General features: G+C 38.4%; 1 protein-coding gene across 1 annotated transcript in view; it reads right to left on the reverse strand.

The window, feature by feature from the left end:
- Positions 1–20,883, reverse strand: part of LOC148361447 (voltage-dependent T-type calcium channel subunit alpha-1H-like) — a 161,558-nt gene that overhangs the window by 139,351 nt on the left and 1,324 nt on the right. Inside the window, exon 2 of the mRNA XM_088342125.1 lies at positions 5,343–5,593. Within this exon, the coding sequence (XP_088198251.1) occupies positions 5,343–5,593 (251 nt within the window). The remainder of the gene's footprint in view (positions 1–5,342; positions 5,594–20,883) is intronic.

Genomic DNA, 20,883 nt, shown 5'->3' on the forward strand with positions numbered 1-20,883 from the left:
TAACTCAAGGTTCCATAACTAGGGCTTTGAGAAAGGGTTGGGCTTCAAAAATGAGTGAAAAGCGAAATATAGAGGCCCGTCACTACTTCCCACTTTGGTTATCGCTGGTTCACTACTTCGTGGATATTTATTTTAATGTAATTGTCTTTATTTTCATTGATATACAGTAAATGTATCATGCATTGTGTTCAGCAGACAGCACAGAGCAAATGCGACCACAGGGGCAGGTTAAGAAGGCCATTGTGTGTTGGGCGGGCGTGACTGTCTGCGTGCGCGACTCTGATAGGCTAGTGTCTGCTGTCAGTTAAACAGTGGACCGGTAGCAGAATTCAATGTCTCCACCCAAAACAAACTGGGAAACATGGTGAAAGTATTGGCTTTAGCAGCTCATTACATTGAAAAGAGATTCATCAATTAAATTGGACAGGAAAGGCAGAGGAGCGCAAAAAAATGATGATCACCGGCGGTTGCTCTTTGGATTATTATCGGGTCCGGGAAATGACTGAGGAAGCGTCGGGGAAAAGGCAATACAGAGGCTGCAGGAAGTTCTTCTCGTTACAATTTACTACTGGCAAACGCTGCCCCAATAAATGTCCATAATAGATACAGTATGTCACAAAACTGAGTAAACATCACTGAAAAAAACATGCTTTGACACAATGAAAGGCAGTCTGTGTAAAGCTTACATATCAGTGTAAATTTATTTTTACTCTCCAAAAACTCAAAATATAGCCATTTTTAGTTAAACCGCTGATTAAAAAAAAAAAGCGGGTACACCCTTAAGTAAAAGTTACTGAAGTTCAATATTTTCCGTGGCCATTTATGATTTTGCAAAACTACTTTAATTCTCCTGGCCATGGATTTCACCAGAGCCTCACAAATTGCCACTGGAATGCTCTTCCACTCTTCCATGACAACATGATTGGGCTGAGCTGGAAGATAGTCAAGATCCTGTGCCTCGCTACCTTCCACTTAAGGATGCCACAAAGATGTTCTATTGGTTTTCGATCCGTAGATATGCTTGGCCAGTTTATCCCCTTCACCCTTAGCCCCCTTAGAAAAGCCTTTGTCATCTTGGAAGTGTATTTGGGGTCATTGTCCGCCTGGTGAACCAGTTTCTGGGGGGAGGGGATCATTTTCTGCAGCAGTTTTTCACAGTATATGTTTGTGTTTCCCTTAATTAAATGCAACTACCCAATTCCAGTTTCACTCATGCAACCCCAAACCATGACACTCCCAACACCATGCGTGACATAGGCACAACACAAACATCTGGTTGCCGCCACACATGCTTCACACCTTCTTAGCCAAATAAAATAATATTTGTCTCATCAGACCAGAGGATATCTTTCCAGTAAGCCATGGCTTTTGTTTAAATATTTATTTTCATTGTGTTAAAGTGATGTCCCTTCAGTGATGTTCTATTAAACATACTGATGAAATCTCCACAGAAATGTGAGGGGTGTACACACTTTTGTGACATACGTAATCCTTGCACTAATACAGTACACATAGTGTAGTGCACTCTTTAGGTGTAGCATGCATCTGTCCTCATGGGCGTGACCCGTAGGGACGATGACGTTTCAATCCCATACAAACTTATGCCAGCTGGCGTTAATCACGGGGGAAGAAATGCAATGGTGAAGCAAAGCATCCAGAGAGCAGTGTCAGTGCAATTTTTAAGAATTGTTGAGACACACTGTGACAATTTTAAGCAGTTACAACCACTTCACTCTAAATCAAGCAACTTTAGATGCTAGAAAACCCAACATTAAATTCAAGGACTTCAAGCACCAGTACATGATATTTGAGAAGCAGGTTTTGGTGATCTAAATGAAAAATCCCAAAGACAGTTGATTTCAGTAAAAAAGACAAATACTACAATAAGAATTTTACACAACCTGTCAAAAAAACTGTGTCTTGAGTTCAAAACAAAACAATCACATACAGGTGCCAGAGCAAAGTCAATACACACGCCCCGAGAAAAGACCCCGAAAAATACCTTGCTCTTCTTATAGGCTTTCCTTTAATTGTTTACTTTCTGCACACTCCTGGAGCTTTTATGTTAACATTGACTGATTGGAAAAGCTCAAAATCCCCTCCAGGCTGAAAAAAATAAAAAGCTTAGAGTCATATGCAAAAGGCTGGTACTACTTCCTTCTTTTTTTCTTACCGGACTTCTTGTCCTTCATTTATTTAACTCAACGCGATTATGTCATTCATATTTCATGCCCTTGTACACGCAAACTCACATCCATTTTGTGACACCGGAAAAAGAAAAAAAGAAATAAAATAACGCCACAGTGACAGGCATGCATAACCCCGTAGATTCATTGAGGACTGTCACCATGGAAACGACCAATCAGGATGGATTAGCATTTTTCTGTCACTCGAAGCGAACACGTTTGAGGAAATACCTACGCATGCACATGCACACGCGTGCATTCCACATCCCTGGTGTGTTTACAGTCTGACTAAACATAAAAGTGCAGTTTTTTGTATCACACGCCAACATTGTTAAAGTTGAGACTTTCATGAAATTCGACAAGCGTTTGCTTGAAATCACCACATGACGCATATAGTAATTTCGAATTGTATTACAGTTCCTTTTTGTGGTGTTTATGTTTAAAAAAACAACAACCCGTATCTAATGTTAGGGTGTGTACACAATAGGACATCACGATTTTGGGAAAAAAAACCTCATTGAGATTTTTTATATTAGAATTGCAATTTTGATGTGATTTTTTATTTTAAAAGAACAGTGCATTTTTGTGCTAGTTTTCCTTTTTGCGATTTCAGCCAGGTCTCTGCAATGATTAAAATACAAGAGTCACGAATGTAGCGGGTTCCCACGAGTTGTAGCTCCAGGTCATCCTGGGTCATCATGGGTAATTGAGCTGACGTTGGTGGTGTCTCAAGAGAGTTGTTAGCCTAGCCATAGCAGGCCAGACCGTTCTTTCCCAACGCCGCCTCATTCGATTCGCAGATGCAATAACAAACAACAGAGCACCCTCTGGTGATTACCATTTCTTTGCGCTATTTTGTTTTCTTCTTACAGGGTCCGATTTAACGAATTAATTTATTATCGAAGCAAAGTCCTGCTAGGTCTACTAGCTGTCACGTCAGGTCGCTGTTAGTTTTGGTGGCCCATTGCGCAAAATGCCCGCTGTTTGCGCAGACACTGCTTGTAAACTTTGCCTTGATCTTATTGGCTATTTTCGTTAAGACTTGTCTCTAATTGGCCAGCGCCGTTAAAACCCCGACTGTGACATTTCTGGTTGGCTGAGCACTTCATCGCTCACAAAAATGAACTTTAAATCCTTTAAAAAACACAGTGTCTTGCGATCACACAATCGCAACATATCACATCGCAATATCGATTACCTTCAGGTTAAGCATGATTCCCTCATTCACAATGTAGATTTTTTTGGAACGTTTTTTATATTTTAAGTGTACTGTGTTCACATAACTGAGACAACAGGAAGTAACAGGATTGAATGTAGACACGTACATTATTTAATGCATAGATTTCAAAGTGAAGGCTCGTGGGCTGGATGTGGCCCGCGAGGTTTTCCACGGTCCCTGAGATGATCCTGACTCATTACTCTATCTTGCACTTGGATTTTTTACACTTTATGCACATTTTATTGTATTTGAATACAATTCTATTTCAAAATATATTTCAGTTGAGTGAAAGACAGAAAATTGCGACAATCAAAAGTCAATTTAGCTCAATTTTACTGAAATGGAAACAATAGGCGACAGATGTTACCTGAATGTGTCTTTTATTTAATGTTCACATTATGGAATTTTTATCTCATCTCATCATCTCATCAGCTGCACCGCTTATCCTCAGTAGGGTCGCGGGGATGCTGGAGCCCATCCCAGCAATCATCGGGCAGTGGGCAGGGGACACCCTGGACTGGTTGCCAGCCAATCGCAGGGCACACGGGGACAGACAACTCACTCGCTCATTCACACCTAGGGACGATTTGGACTGGCCAATTCACCTGAAATGCATGTTTTTGGAATTTTTATGTCAAGGATATTTATCTTTTGCTCTTGTTGAAAATTAGGATACTGACAGAGCCACAGAAAAAGATAGCTTTATTTATCTGATCATAATTGAGGATTACCCATCTACTGATACTTTTATTCAAAAGGAGTACCAAATACACTACATTTATGAGTTCAGGTAAGACGATAAAAAAAAAAAAAAAAAAACATGCTACATTTTATATATTGCTTTCTTGTTCTTCCAATAAAATGATGAATAAGATGCAGGCTCATTTATTTGTAAATCTGACTGTGTCATACCAGACACAGACCTCACTGCATGCCACTGGGTATCGTATAGGAAATAAAGTTATCGAGCCATCCCTACGTACCTTATATTGTGTTGTGGAATGGTGTATATGTAAAGGAGGATATTGCAGATTTTTAACCACCAAAGGAAGTCATTTTTTGTCATCTGATAAGAACATCACACGGAGTTCATCTGAAATGGCTCTTGAAATTTTAAACACCAACTTTCCTTGAGAGAAACTATGAACATGATCGGATCTTCCACTCTACTCAAAACGTTGTCATCAATAACATCACATTAATCAGAATCCTAAATTTTGATGAACTCAATAAATAACAAATGTTATTTATCCTCTTGATGATAAATATAACAGGGGATTGGGAGTAATCTATCATAAAGTCGGGGTAAAGTACATTTTCAGTGAAGACAAGCCTCGAGAAAAAGTCATCAGCGTCGTATAAATCAGTAATCCCACATTTAATTGAAGCCATCAAACTTTCCACGAAGTGTAATAAATCGAGCAGGTACTCCTACTCTTATACACACAAACACATTAAAGGTGAGCCTTAAAAACCCAGCTCGACTTGACCCAGGCCTATGGGTATTTAAGCCCGATCCAGCCCGAGCCTGGCCAATTTGATCTGCAGGCCAGGGCCTGAATCAAACCCAAAATGTCACATATTATTTGTGAAGACTTGGGCAGAGGAGATGATTTATGACAACAAATTAAAGACCGTCTTTTGTAACAAAATCTTAGTTAAAATAGAAAGATTGAGAACCATTCAAACATCACCGGCATTGAGACAGAATTCCCATTGAGACAGAGAGAGACAGAGAGAGACAGAGAGCCGAGGAAGAACAATGACAGGTGGATGAAAAAAAAATCAGCGATAGAGAAGCCCCTTCCAACCCAAACGTAAGAATTTACATTTTCAGATAGGGTCGGGCTCAGTCTCGGGCATAAGATCTTACCTCTGACACAAACAAGCAGGCACGCACATACACATGCACATACACACACGAGGCGCAAGGATATGGGTGACATACGGCTCGTAGGCACCAGGACCTGGGTGGACTTGTCTGGGACAGTGCCAACAGAACCACGGGGGCCAACGTGGGGTAGGGAAGCTCATCTTCTTCCTCTTTGGTCTCCGTCTCATCCTGGTCTTCGTCATTCTTCTGTTGCCCCGCCCCCTCCACCGACACCTGAACCCCGATCCTGGCCTCCGGCTCCGTCGAGGGTCCTCCGTCGTCCGGCTCCGGGGGCTTTGTCATGACCCGAACCACCTAAAGGAGAAGGGTTGAGCCATGAGGATTCCTCTGCTAAATGAATGTGAGTGTTCCTGCAGGAAACACTGTGTAAGACGTAGGGCTGCAATGATGACTGTATTTTCTGCCCTATAAGGCGCACCAGTCAATAGGGCGCACCCCCAAAAATTAGTCTTTTGTGATGGGGGGGTTTTCATATATACCGTATATTAGGCGCACCTGACTATTAGGTGCATAAAACTTCAGTTACGGTTTGAGTTGCACTAAATGTAATAAGAACCATATTTGTGCATTTATTCATCAGTCAAGCTTTATCACTGATCACAATTGCAAAAATTGGATGTCCTGGGAATCGAACCGAAGAACCTAGTGACAGAAAGGTTAGGTCTTATCCACTAGAATAGGAGGGATACCAACAACAAATCAAAAGGCATTAGGTTTTATGTCATCATCACACTATACATAGCCACTACCATGTTGTTGATTTTATTATTGTGCCGGGCTGTGAGAATTACGTCAAACATGAAACCGTGTTACAGAAAAGTTTGAGGACCGCTGAAATGCAGTATTGAATCACTGGCTTGCAATGGCTCAACATATCGCAAGAGATTCTAAAGTGAATGAAGGGAAAGGCATTGTGGTAAGTAATCCGGTTGTCCTGGAAGGTATAAATAAATGCAATGCTGCACGTATGTACATTTCTGGCCAGTTTGGGGTTTTTGAGTTCACTTTATATTCCGTAAAATACGGTAGTCGAAGACATTATACTGTTAATACTGTTGTTGTCAGACACATTTTTCGAACAGAGTGAGGCATCTTATTTGATTATAAGATAGTCGCTTCTAAAGTTTGGGAGCATTTTAGCCTGGATAAGGCCAATAAAAAGACTACCGTATTTTCCGCACTATAAGGCGCACCGGGTTAAAGGGCGCACCCCCCAAAAATAGTTTTTGGTCCTATATTATCTGCACCGGATTATAAGGCGCTACAATGGGAACCTATAGTCAAACTCATTACCCCCTTAACATCCCGAAAGCTTGCAAAGAAGCAAATACGTGTTGTAGACACGTGCGGATGCGGTGTCCGTACGATGTCACCAAACAAACATTTCTTAGTTTCCATTTTATTTTTTGCTGGCAACTGTGTGGACAGCAAAGTAAGAATTTTACTGTGCAGGGAAACGGGGTTCTTTACTGTGCATATGACAATAAACACTTTGACTTGAATTTAGTTTAAAAATAGACTCATCACAGAAACATCAAGATCGTTCTAAAACAAGATACCGGGAAAATATAAAGCCTGATAGCTTACCTAAGTTCTCTTGCAGCCTTCACGTTCATTAATGATACGTAACCATGGTTTTCTTACAACCGTGAGTGGAGTAAATCCAGGAGAGTAAAATATTTACAAATACAGAATAGTAATGTTGTGGAAAAATTGTAAAAGTAAAAATTGTTTTCTCTATGCCGGAGTGCAACCCAACCTGTGACTCACATTCATCTTTTTCGGCCAATTGCAGGCTTTATTTCGCCCCTTTAGCCTATGCGAGCCTGTAAATGATAAAAAGGATCCGCCCCCTTTACCTCCGAATAACTTTAGCCAATAGTGACTGATTCAAATGATGATTGACACATTGGTTAGGAAATGAAACGCCGGTATATAAATCCCAGCATACACCGCGGACTACTTCGCCTTGGGGGGAAAATCTAGTCGGCAGCTGCTTGCTTTAGTTGCAAGACTTTGCGACTTAATATTGATCCATATATAAGACGCACTGTGTTATAAGGCGCATGGTCAGCTTTTGAAAAAAATAAAGGCTTTTAGGTGCGCCTTATAGTGAGGAAAATACGGTATTTGAAAAGTGCAAAGCAGACCTTGCTAATCGAGCCAGTAGCTCAGTGATGCGCGAACATTTAAAGAGAAAGCACGTCGGACAGTTGAATGAAAAGGAGTCTGGCTTGCCTACATAAGATTACAGTATCAGTAATCTTTAAGCCAATATGGTTTTGATGACAAGCATTGAACATTGTATGCGCGTATATTTCGCAATGAAAGAGAGCTTGAGTGTTATGCCAGACTGCCTGATAAATGTATCTAAAATAAAAAGCGTGCAGTTCGAAGAACATACACAAAATAGGTTGTAAAAACCCTTTAATTTCTAACTGTTGAGAAATATTAAGTCCTTTTGTTACAGACATTGCAGTTAACCACTGAAGGTACCGTATTTTCGCGCCCATAAGGTGCACATAAGTCTCTGGTTTTCTTCAAGTTGCAGGGCGCGAACTATGGGCAAAGTGGTGAATAAAAACCAGCTCGTTAGACTTAGGACTGGGCGCCCGCTCCTGAGAACGGAAGGTCACGGCTCGTACCCTGGGTCAAACCATACAAAGTTTCTGTGTGAAATTAGATTTTTTTTGTGAGATTGCTTACACTTCCCAAAAAATTGCGTCTCCTGTGACTTCTAAGTGTCTGTTATTTGATTGCCATCATATCCCCCTTGCGCGAAAGAGAACGTGTGACATCAAACGCAATGCATTGTTAGCGGAAGTGCTCATGGATGCTAACGCGGTATTTAGCAATTTGAAAGTTATTGTGCTACCGGAGGCTAAACAGAGCTGTCTCTCAAGATACAAATTTAATCCAAAACCTCACTTTCCCTCCTTTGACTGCTTTCCGCGGAAGAACATGGCCGTGAGAGAATTGAATATTAATGAATCGAAGGTTCACATGTTGGATGAAGTCGAAAATGAACCGACAGTTTTTTATACGTGTGTTTTACTTTGTAATCAATATTTAAATAAACAACAACCTAACTCCGTTTTGCAACCACTGTATTTTTGAATACGCAAACTTTGTCCGTGTTGTGCCGAAAAATGACCCAACCACCCTCTTGCATGAAAATTACCCCACTCACAAGACACACGTTAGTAAAATGTCTTTGTATCTAATTTTAGGGGGATGTAAAAGAACAGAAAAACAAGGAGCATTTGCACCTTTTATGAGCGGGGGGGAAACATTTCATGAAAATGTGTTAAATTCTGAAATAGAACCAACTACAGAGACTGCGCCCTTTCACACTGTGCGCCCTGTGGACGTGAATATACGATACAGCACACATTTGTTTTATTTATTGCTCTGCTGCTGTCAATGAGTCTGTTCTTGATTTGAACGCATAAGTGATGTTGACTTGATTTTGAATTATTATTGATTTACCTGTCCCTAAAAACGGGACAGAGATTTATTCATGGATTTATGTCTCTACTTACTGTCCAGCATTGGTTTCAGATGGGAATTTTTAGTTAATTTTTGTATAAGTCCCAGTATGTTCAATAGTAAAATACAATTTTCATTGTACCCATTTTTCTTGTGTTCAATATCATTTAACACATAATCTAAGAAAAAAATGACAATTGTCTGATTATTGAACTTATCAATTTTAAAGTTTCAATAGTAGGTGACTAGGCAACTATTGAAATAGTCGTTGCAGCCCTAGTATGGTGAAAGTGCTGTTTTGTGTCCAAGAGACAAATCTCCTTCAGAGGCAAACACTGCACAGCCGGATGAAGAACGTAAACAAACAGACTGAGAAGCTAAGCAGGCGCTTTCAGTACCAGACCAGATATGCATGACTTTGATTAAAAATAAACTACAGACAATTTTTTAAATACAATGCAAAACATTGTAATTACTGCAGTTGTAAAAATTAAGTAAGTATTGTGTTTCCATAATATGAACTAAAGAACTTGTTTTTTCAGATAATGATTCTCAGTTTGAATATTGCTTTTCTTATATTGCGATTGTACAGGAATCATCCACTACAACACACTATAATTTTCATGGTTTCGCTACTTCACGGATATGCATTGTGCATGGGGTTCAGCGTTCTGATTGGCTAGACCACATATGTCAGAGTCAAGGCCCGCGGGCCACATTAGGCCCGCGAGAGGGTTTTACCTGGCCCGCGTGACGATATCAATATATTATTAGATCCCGCCCGCAGGCCGCTGCAAGCCAGCAGCCCGCAGTACGCATAAATACTACATTTCCCACAATGCAACGGGGACGCGCCGAGCGGGAGCAAAGCGGGAGGCGGTTTGATTTATTCAGCAGTCGATCAGCAGTAGTCATTAGCATAACAGCAAAAATTAGCCCACATTACCCATCAACAATGGCTAAACGGAAGGTGGACACTGAAAACCGGGGCTTTCAAACAAGGTGGGAGTTGGAGTACATGTTCACGGAGGTAGCTGGAAAAGTATCAGCGTCAGCCTCAAACAAGTAATGTAGAGTTGTAGTAATACAGTACTGTATATAAATGTATGTAAATACAGTAATAATACAGTAATGTTTCCTGTGCAATTACACATTTGAAGTTTTTACTCCGTTCAAGTTTAAAAGTTAAATATGCACATAAAGAAGGTCTTGTTTTTTGTTGTTCCCCTCGGGAATTTTAAAGCTTTATTGTCTATGTTGACTATGTTGTTTTTGTTTGCCGACTCTGTCCCGGGAGTGTTTCTTGTTTTTCGGCTTTTCATGGAAAATAGATCTTGATGTGGACAACAGTCTTTTGATAAAATTGTCTCCTATTTAGCAGAGAAAATGACTTTTGATTGTTATTATTTGTTAATCAGTAATTCCTTTTTTTCACACTAACCCAGAGAAAGCCCAGAAAGGAAAGTCAATGTACATTTGAGCAGGACAGATGAGGTCCAGTGTGTTGATTGCTATTGGTTTTAAGTAACAAGAGATTTTTGCACTTTATTTTATTGTATTTCGAGGCAATATTTATTTTTAATAATTTCAGATGATTGAATGATAGAAAATGGTTATGAGTTGTTGTTATGAGATATGTTATGAGTTTTTTATATAAAGGACATTTGTATTTTGTGCCTGCTGAAATTAAAAATGACTGACAGAGTCATAAGAAAATATTGCTTTATTTATACAATCATATTGTAATATATTTGTTGTGTTTTCAGTAGGTTAAATCTTGGTTTCAGTAAAGATTGGACAGTCCGGCCCTCGGCTTGTAGCCAAATGTTTTATTTGGCCCTCCGTCCATTTGACTTTGACACCCCTGGGCTAGACCATCTCCCACTGCTAGTTATATTTGTACGAAGAAAAATAACGCTTTTGCAGTATCTGTATTCGTGGAAAAATGCTTGAGCCTGTAAACCGGTTGGGGTATTTTTTTCAGTGTGCTGTATAATAAAGTATTTACAGACGCTTCACTACTTACGACCAATCGAGTTCCAAAAAACGGTACATACGAACATTTTTTCGGGATGTCAAATAATATCTGGACATTGCTGTAAGATAGATTCTGTATTGTGGACCATCTACCGAGTACAGGGCAGTACTGTAGTGCTTCTTTTTGCCTCTACCGGCGTGTGGCGCTGTGAGAGCTCACTTAGCATCCACCCCGAAGAAGAAATGCGCTTCCTCTTCCTAGTTTGTGTGTAAACATACTGTACTGAAGAACTTTGACATTTTTATTGTTTAATATCTCGTGCATCCATTCAATATGGTTGTTGTAAAGAAGAGGCGAGCCGTTTCTTTTTAAATGAAAGTGAAACAAGAAAGCTTGATGCGGTTGAGAAAATGGTTGGATCACTTTTTTTTCAGCCACTTTCTTCCACGAAGGAGGAAGGCGCCTAACTCTTGAAGCTTATCTTACAAAAGTAAGTTAAACTTAACTTTATATATATTTATATAGCATATTATTTTATCAAATGTAGCATCTGTACTTTTATGAAAATTGCAAAAAAATAAAGGTTTCTATTTAACAAATTTCATGTTCCAGTTTTCTTTGGAACGTAACCCCCTGGGATAAATGTGGCCTCACTGTATTGTAAAAAATATATTTAGTTTCACAGATACTATTAAATAATATCAAATAATACTGAAAATGATTAATTTTGCTTATCACTTTACTTATTTTAAGTATTGTTTTTTTAATTTAAGAGAGTAACAAGATCAAATATAGTTAAGGTCGTGTTTTCGTTTTTTTAAACTCTGTTTTCCTAACTCTAAGGCGCACCGGATAATAATGGAAATGAGAGAAGAGTTTATCACTTCATGTTCTTTGTGGAATTTGCTAAGATGGGGCAGCACAGCGGCGCAGTGTTTAGCGCGTGTGCGGCACAGTTCTAAGGTCTTGGGAACCTCCTGTGTGGGTTCAAATCCAGCTACTGGACCTACTGTGCGGAGTTTGTATGTTCTCCCCGTGCTTGCGTGGGTTTCCTCCGGGCACTCCGATTTCCTCCCACATTCCAAAGACATGCATTTCAGGTGGATTGGCCGGTCCAAATTGTCCCTAGGTGTGAATGAGCGAGCGAGTTGTCTGTCCTTGTGTGCCCTGCGATTGGCTGGGAACCAGTTCAGGGTGTCCCCTGCCCACTGCCCGATGATTGCTGGGATGGGCTGCAGCACCCCCGCGACCCTACTGAGGATAAGCGGTGCAGCTAATGAGATGAGATGAGATGAGAGATGAGATGTAGACTGCTTCTGCATTTCCGATTTAACGATTTGCTTTTAAAACACAAATTTGAACATATTGTCTATTCGTGACCATAAGGCGCACTGGATTGTAAGACACAATTATGACGTTTTTAGGAGCGCCTTGTAGTGCTGAAAATACTGTCTTAAAAATTGAATTTACATTTCTTTAATTCTAAAGTTATAATAAGAATATGTTTTCAAGTATTATTTATAAAGGGACAGTGTAATATTTGACCACGAGATGTTGCTGTATTGTGTAGTACAACCGTAGAGGAGTCCTACAACCCACAAGGAAGATTACAAAGTACAGAGGCTCAAAGTGGCCAAAGAGCACCATTTTATCCCCCCCCCTAGCATTTCACAAGGTTTTCGGTTTTAGGCAGTACCAGTGGCAGCAAGATAACTGACAATAATGTCAGCCCCCTCCAAGTGAGGCTCATGTTATGTAAAATTAATCCAAATTTCTTGAACTCCGAGTACATTTATATAATATTTCATGTATTTGTGCTTATTATTCAAATCAAAATTGCTTTTTAAAAAATTGGGTTTTTTTACTCCTAGGAGTCAATACATAATACACAATGTCTCTTTTGGTATTGTGTTTGTAGATCAAGTGCAAGTGTATTATTAACAAAAGATTAATCTATCAGTATTATAGTATTAATTATCAGTATGAGTTTTCTTATTTGACTGAAGATAAGGTTATGAATATAATAAATTCATTTTATTAGGTAGAAGTATTGGTTAGTGCTAGTTTTTGAGTAATGATCAAGTATTTGTCTCATTATTTTAAAAAAAGCAAGGTAACATATAACAAAATTGAAAATACTTACTTAAAATGAGTGGAACAAAATTGATTTTGCAGTTCAGACATTCATTAATGATAAGTATATGCTAAATTATGATAAAATACCAAAAAAAAAACTAAAAATGTGTTTATTAAGCCATCATCTACAATAAATGAATCCAAATAGGATGTCACCCTATAATAGCCACATGTTAGTTGTATACTTATAATGAGAAATATATATTTTTTGTGCCATGAATGCCAAGACAATTGAAGAACCATCCAACAGCACCAACAAGTTTGTATTTTTTCTCCAGTTGAGATCGTTTGAGGTTAAATCCTCCACTGTTTTTGTGCGCCTTTAAAATGGGTTTTGTTGCAACATGCAAAAAAATTGATTTAGCTCCACATCATGAGTAAAATATCAAAACTTTTACAAGTCGCCATTAAACTATGACCAAGTTCTGTCGAATCAAATGACTGTTGAACAAGCATAATGGCCTGCAGTTGCCGGACATTCTACTTGTGCGATGTTATTGGGGCCGTGGTTTGTCTAAAAAGTGCCTTGAAGCCACTAGGGAGTGCCAAAGAGCTGGAGGGCCGTATGCAGCTGCAAAGCCGCTTGGATACAAGAGCAGATGTTTATTAATTTTCTTGTTATTTATTGAGGCTGCCTTGACACCAAAGCTAGCTAAAAACACTACCTTAGGCCTAAAGTACAACTGTGTAAATATTCACGAAAACCAGTGCAGCCGTTTTGTGGCCTATAAGCCACATACGAACACTAGCGCGCAAATCTGAATTTATGAAAACGTATAGTTTAGATAAAATTATATTAATAACTTTGCTTTACAATGACATGACAATGAACACTTGTCACTGTGAGATGAAAGAAAATAGGGGATAAAATATTGCAAATCAATTTTCTATCCATCTATCTACCTACCTTGGTCATATCCCTCAAGAGGAGTGACCGACAGCAAGACAAACACATAACAAAGAAAATAAAATTAGGAAAAATAGCAAAAAACACACACAAACATTTTTGAACCATGGCCAACCCAAATGCCCAAACAAGCAAATAAGTTAAGCACCTCGGCACCCAAGTTGGTCATGCTTTCGTCCCTCCAGATGAAACGGGACACAAGAAAGCGGCCATGTCACTCTGGTCAGGGTGACACAACACACTCTTTTGTTCAACAGCAGGGCCCGACAGCTTTCACTGGTTTACCCCTGCCGCATCATACAGGTGCCCTGCCCATCCCTTGTAACGCGTCCAAACATCCCACTATCCTTTTACAACACCTCTTCACTCATTCCTATCACTAATAGGGTCACTAAATCAATTTTAATCAAAAAAAATTGAGATTTTTTCAAAGTTGTATGTCCCGAGGTGACATAAGTGCTAACAACAGTGAATTGTGTTATTTTAGAATTATTCTACTTTCACTTTCAGATCACAATCTCACCAAAATTCAAGAAATCTTGTATCCTGTGTACGAAGTGCATACTAAAAAGAAGGTACTTTGAATACCAAAGGTAATAATATATACCATAAAGTATTTAATGAGTATATGCAAATAAGGATGAAGCATACTGCCAATTATTATCAAGTTAACTTATTGAGCAGGAGAGCTGGCACTCTTTAAGAGACACAATGAGATGCCACTCTCACACACAGAATGTGCATATTGGTATGACGCGGCGGGCATGCAGCCTGGAAGCCAGCGAGGATTCCAGAGCACTTTCACTTTGAGGCTTTTTCCCACTTTTTTTTCCTGGTATGCGATGCAAGCTGTTGGGTGGACATCAGTCAGTCCGTCGTTACACAAATACACACACACACATCCGCACACACTGCAGAATGTGATTTCCTGCACCCTTGAAACGAGGCAAGGAATGCTTTCAAAGGACTTGAGAAGCAGAGTCGACAATCGCGCAGTGTGGCATCCGAGTACTCTTCATCTTGATGAGCAACAATAACAATGCACGAATCAGCACAATCCAGTCCAAGATAATATGATAACATTAACATATCCTCTTTCCATCCTGTTATGTTGACCTCAATTTCAAGTAAGTCCAGTGGTATTTACAAGTAAACATTAAAATTAAATGGACAGTGCGTATAATTAAGTTTGTCTTGTTTTTTTGAAAACTCAATTCATTAAAAGAAAAACAATATTCATTAAAACAATAAGCAAAATACATGAACTATCTTACACTACCCTGCTATAAATGAATTTCCCATAACCTTTTCCAGACACCGACTCTGCCAACATCTCGAAAGACCCACTATAAATTTACAAGACCCTCACTTGTTCCTAAATGGCACACAAGAGCACACATAACAGGGCCCACGGACTGAGATTGCATTTAAATTTACAGGAAATGATCAGACTCTCCAGATGTATGATAAATGTGTGAACCCCCAATGTGGTCATTTGTAATCAAAAGATGAATGTTTTACATATGTGTGTCATGCTTCATGCCAGAGGATTTATTTCATTGCGGGTCCGAATAAAATTTCGCCTATTATCTATCTTGTAATCAGAGAATTTTATTGTGAAAAGCACCAACAGGAACTCCCACACAGGAAGCACCCCCCACCACACACACACACAAGTGACGGATGATATCAGAGGCAATTAAATAAGACTCGCGAAATCCTCTCTTGTTCTTTTTTCTTTTTTACACACTCCTTCCTTAAAGGGGAGACCAGAGGGGGACCTGGTTGGCCTTTGCCCCCGGGACCATGGGGACAAAGAAGGCTGGGATCAGAGCAGGCCGCTCGACGAGGAAACCTCAAGCACGACAATCAACTATAGAATTTCTTCTCACTCCCCATTGCCAACACCGCAAGTTCTTGTGTCAACAATGTTGTTAAATCTTTGGTTTAATTCAATTTTCCTTGCAATGTAAATAAATTGGAGTTGGTTTGAACCAAACCACGTTCATTCTTTATTTGTGTGTCCATATAATTTTTCTTTTGGATTGAGCAATCATTTTCCATATCAATAAACTTCAAAGGTGATCATTTAAAGCTAAAAAGACAATATGTTAGCAGGTAGTTGCCTTGCATGGCTGACGCTGCTTTTGGTTAGTTAGTGTGTAAAGGGGAAAGTGTGAAGCATATTGTAAAGCGCTTTGGGAGGTCTTCATTGACTTGAAAAGCGCTATATAAATGCAGACCATTTACATTTTTACATTTATTGGTTCCTTCATGATAAACACTGCAGGCACAAAAAAAGAGGCTATTTAGGGAAATAATTTGAGGGGGAAATCAAGTGCACCAAGTGCCGGCCGAATTAGTAACCACAGAATTAGATTCTAAATGAATTAATAAAGACTACACATTTGCGACAGTGAAGGTGCAGAATTTTGCCCTGTAGACCACTAGTGTTACAGATGACAAAGGAAAACGCTTTAAATTTTATCTCACCATCACACGGTTTTCACTCACGGTGCTATGTTTTAATGTGCCATTATGGGAAAAAGTTCAGCCAAAACAATGTTTTACAACGTGGTACCTCAAGTAAAAGTAGTGTAATGATATGAGATTGAATGCCGATTCCTATACAATCTTATAACCCTAGAAGTATAGTATTTAAGGTCTAGGTTCAAATCCTGCTGCATTGAATGTTGTGCAAGTGTGGTCCTGTTTTTTTGACATGTCAATAATTTCTCAAATATGCAAAGTACTAAACGGGTTCAGAATCACCTTTGCAAATTTTAGACACAACACCTGTGACCTAAAACGCTTAATTTGAGCCAAGTAAAAATGAAAGAAAATGGTATACTTTTATGAAAAATATTATATTTCTTTTTCATAGAAAATTAAGGATGGGCGTTATACGAGAGTGCTCGTTTTAAATGACTAAATAAAGTAATCTTAAGTCAAGCTAATAGCATTTATTTGACGCACCGTGACCCTCACCTATAACTGTCCGCCATCTTGCTGCTACGGGTACCCAAAAACCTCAAACAGGCAGTGGCAATGAAATTAGAAGTAAAATGTTGCCGTTTGGTCACTTTGAGACACTGTAGTTTGTATTCTTCCTTGTGTGTTTTAGCACTTATTTTCTATTGCAGTACACCATACAGTGACATCTAGTGGTCAAATAATACATACTGTCTCTTTAATATAAACATATGATAACATTCATTTTCATTGATTTTTGATAGCATTTCTTGAGTTTTGAAAAAGCAACAAAAGAGAATAAAAAATAAAAAAGGGGAAAGGACAATAGTAAAATAAGAAAAAGATAAAAAGGAAAGAAAAATCATAGAAGAAAATGAGTAAAAAAGATTGAAAACAAAGGGGAAAAACACACACACAAAAACTAAGGGGTCTTGTTGCTAATGCTAACCACATATTAGATGAAGTGGTGAATCCACACACACAAAAAAAACAAATATGATGCACTGACCAGTAAATTAGTTTACAATATATCCATGTTCATTTACTAATGATATACAATTGATTGACTTCAATGACTACTACTCATAATTCGAATGCAGAAATATATAATATCTCTATTTTTTTAAGTGAACTTGCAGCAATGCATGTTGTAATACACAATAAATATGCACAATCAAGTTGCACATTCATGATGAACCCAAATCCAGTTAGGATCAATCTTTGTTCCCTATTCACTGATAGGGCTAGGACCTTAGCTTGGCCTTTTGGCTGAGAGTAAGAGTCCCGGCTCCTAGGCTTTGTAGCGTATTATGAACTGACCAATAATGAATAACGAAGATAGAACAATAGCCCTTAAAAACCCCATTCACTGATAATAAAGCGCTGTTGCACTACATTTCAAAATCAAATTGTGACAAGATCTTCATAAAAATGCAAATAATAAACATAACTATTTGATGACATCCAAATTTGATTCCATGTGAATTCAATTGTTGCAAATTCACTCTACGATTCTGGTCAGTCACAACATTCATTTGGACAGGTAACTTAAAATTAGTTTTACCTGGTTATATCAGTATCAGAAATTATTTTCCCCCCATTTTATTAACACTCCACTTATTGAAACATAAATATTTTGTTTGTTTGTTCTACATGATTCAATTGTTTGTTTGTTTGTACATGATTCAGATTGAATCGTTTCTTGTACATGATTCAATTGTTTGTTTGTTTGTACATGATTCAAATTGAATCGTTTCTCCGGCGCCGTCACGAATGGCAGCCACTCCAGCAGCTCCCGTGTTATTTTCGATTGTTCTCAGTTATTTTCGATTGTTCTCAGCTTAGGGATGCTGCTGGAAAAGTGAATTTCCCTTCGGGGATGAATAAAGTATCTATCTATCTATCTATCTATCTATCTACTTTTGACAAAACTGCATTCCCATTTAGGTGTACTAATGAGCGAGATAAAAGCCTGTCCATTTACAAGAGCTTGATTCACCAGAAAATAGTCTTCAGACTCTTCACCTATGAAAAATCTACCTTGACCCGTAGCAGCTAGATGGCGGATAATTATGTCCGCTCCCTCAAGGCAAGATTTGTAAGATTTGTAAAATAAACGCACATTTCTCAGCCTTCAAGTATTTTTAGTGCAAATTCATATGCAGGTTCCTTTTTCTTTAGAAATGAAGGGAGGATGCACTGAATAATACACACTATCCATTTAAGACGTGACAAATCCATGAAAAATACGATGAAGTCAAAGGTGCTCATCACCTTTTAACTCATGAGTGCCACTAGTGGCCAAAAACGTAACTGCAGGCCTTTGTGAAAAACGTGGTGCCACTGCAGCCCTCCCTTCAGCAGGAAATTTTGTATTTGACCCGAAATGCTCTGAACTGGAAGCTGTATTGAAGCTGTCACAGACTTTAAAAAAAAAAAACGGGCACTTTCCGCTCATCTACTCATTGGTGGATTCTGCTTGAAGGAAAAAAACGTTTTTTTTCTGCATTAACATTTTATAGACTATGATGCACATTAAATATTTACCTAGAGTAATTTTATTTGAAGGGTTATGTCACATATGTTAAAATGCTAATTCACAATGAATTCTCATGAAACATAATTTTAAATATAATATATATGTGTACAGTATATATGAGGCTACAGCTATGTACAGTGCGCATACAGTTCACGGTTCATGGATCCCTTAACCACCAGCGCAAGTGAAAATACTCTTACCAGATCCTACATCACTTGAGAAAAAAAAAATCTGAAATTTTGAGTATCACATTGTACAATAGATAGATAGATAGATAGATAGATAGATAGATACTTTGTTCATCCCCGAAGGGAAATTCACATTTCCAGCAGCATCCCTGAGCTGAGAACAATCGAGAACAATCGAAAATAACACGGGAGCTGCTGGAGTGGCTGCCATTCGTGACGGCGCCGGAAGAAAAGATTCAATTTGAATCATGTACAAACAAACAAACAATTGAATCATGTACAAACAAACAAACAAACAAAATATTCATGTTTCAATAAGTGGAGTGTTAATAAAATGGGGGGAAAATAATACTGATATAACCAGGTAAAACTAATTTTAAGTTACCTGTCCAAATGAATGTTGTGCCATCTCACCTTTCCCACTCTCTCTCCTCTCACCTTTCCCACTCTCTCTCCTGCAGTTGACTTGCTGCTGCTCGCTCCTGAAACTAATACGATCTCCTGACGAGGGTGACGTTACTTGGTCACCTGAAGCCATAATCGGCAATACTAAAATAAATAAAGGCCTGCAATATTGCATTTGATTAGCCATGAATCCAGAAAGTATGACGATATACATTGCATCACTTGTGGCTGTCATATGTTTGTTCCAATACAAACTTTATGGCTTTTGCTCTTGTTCTACACTCAAATTATGAATGTATTTAAATGAATAAGTAAAACACTAGATGGATAAATACATACAATGATTCCATACGAAAAATAAAAGAATAAATTATTTAAAATAAATTCCACTTAATTTAAATAAGTTCTCTAAATAAATGATTCAAAAAAATACGTGAATAAATACATTTCTAGAGGGATGAAATGAAATGATCTGCATTTATTTAGCGCTTTTCAAGTCAAGTCAAAGCGCTTTACATTGTGCTTCACATTTCCCAATAGCGGCCGTGCAGCCATGTAAGGCGCTAACCTGCTTATTGAGGGTATTAGGGGTTCAGTGTCTTACCCAAGGACACTTCGACATGTAACACGGAGGAACCGGGATTCGAACTGCGATCTCTTGATCCGAAGACGAGCGCTCTACCTCCTGAGCCACTGCCGCCCCGATGGATGTGAAATTAAAACATACCTAACAAGCCACTGTCCGGCAATAAAGTTAAAATAAAAAACGTTCCTAACCGTGCTCATAAGTGCCACCTGTTGGTTGTTTGGGTCACTGCTCAAATCGAAATAAAAGAAACAAATAAATAAATAATGCGCCTTAGCAGAGACAGAGAAACGGTTACTTATATGGAAGGGATTTAAGTAACGGCTTCAATGTAGCCCAATGTAGCAGAGTAAGCGTATCTTTTCGTATTCACAAACCTACTCGAGTAAAAAAAAGGATAATAATTTTAAAATACTCCTAGAATTACAAAATGTCTCAAAAATTACTCAAGCAAATGTAACGGAGTACATGTAACTAGTTATTACCCACCTCTGATTAAAGCTGTGTTCATTTGCAATCATTACAATTAAACATTGCCACTGCTATTCTCAAAAGACTCATTTCAATTGTTTTGTTGATATTCTTACCACAACTGGGATGTTTTCACTAAAAAAATTGCAACAAATGTGATGAAAATGGAAATTTGTATTTGTGAAACTGCAGTGATGAGATTATATGATATAACATTATATGATATAATATTACATTGTATCATTCCGTTAAATTATGAAAAACAAATGTTTGTTTATTTTTAAACTCAACATTTAACTGTATGAACTGTCTGCTGATTTAAAATTAATCCAGACGAAGTTAAGACAAATCAATATCAATTTACAATTTTCATTGAATTCTAGTAAACAATGTTCTCTTAAAGGGACCATGTG

This window comes from Urocampus carinirostris, chromosome 8, assembly GCF_059441175.1.
Source record: "Urocampus carinirostris isolate Australia breed hairy pipefish chromosome 8, RoL_Ucar_1.0, whole genome shotgun sequence".
In the NCBI taxonomy this organism is placed as follows: domain Eukaryota; kingdom Metazoa; phylum Chordata; class Actinopteri; order Syngnathiformes; family Syngnathidae; genus Urocampus; species Urocampus carinirostris.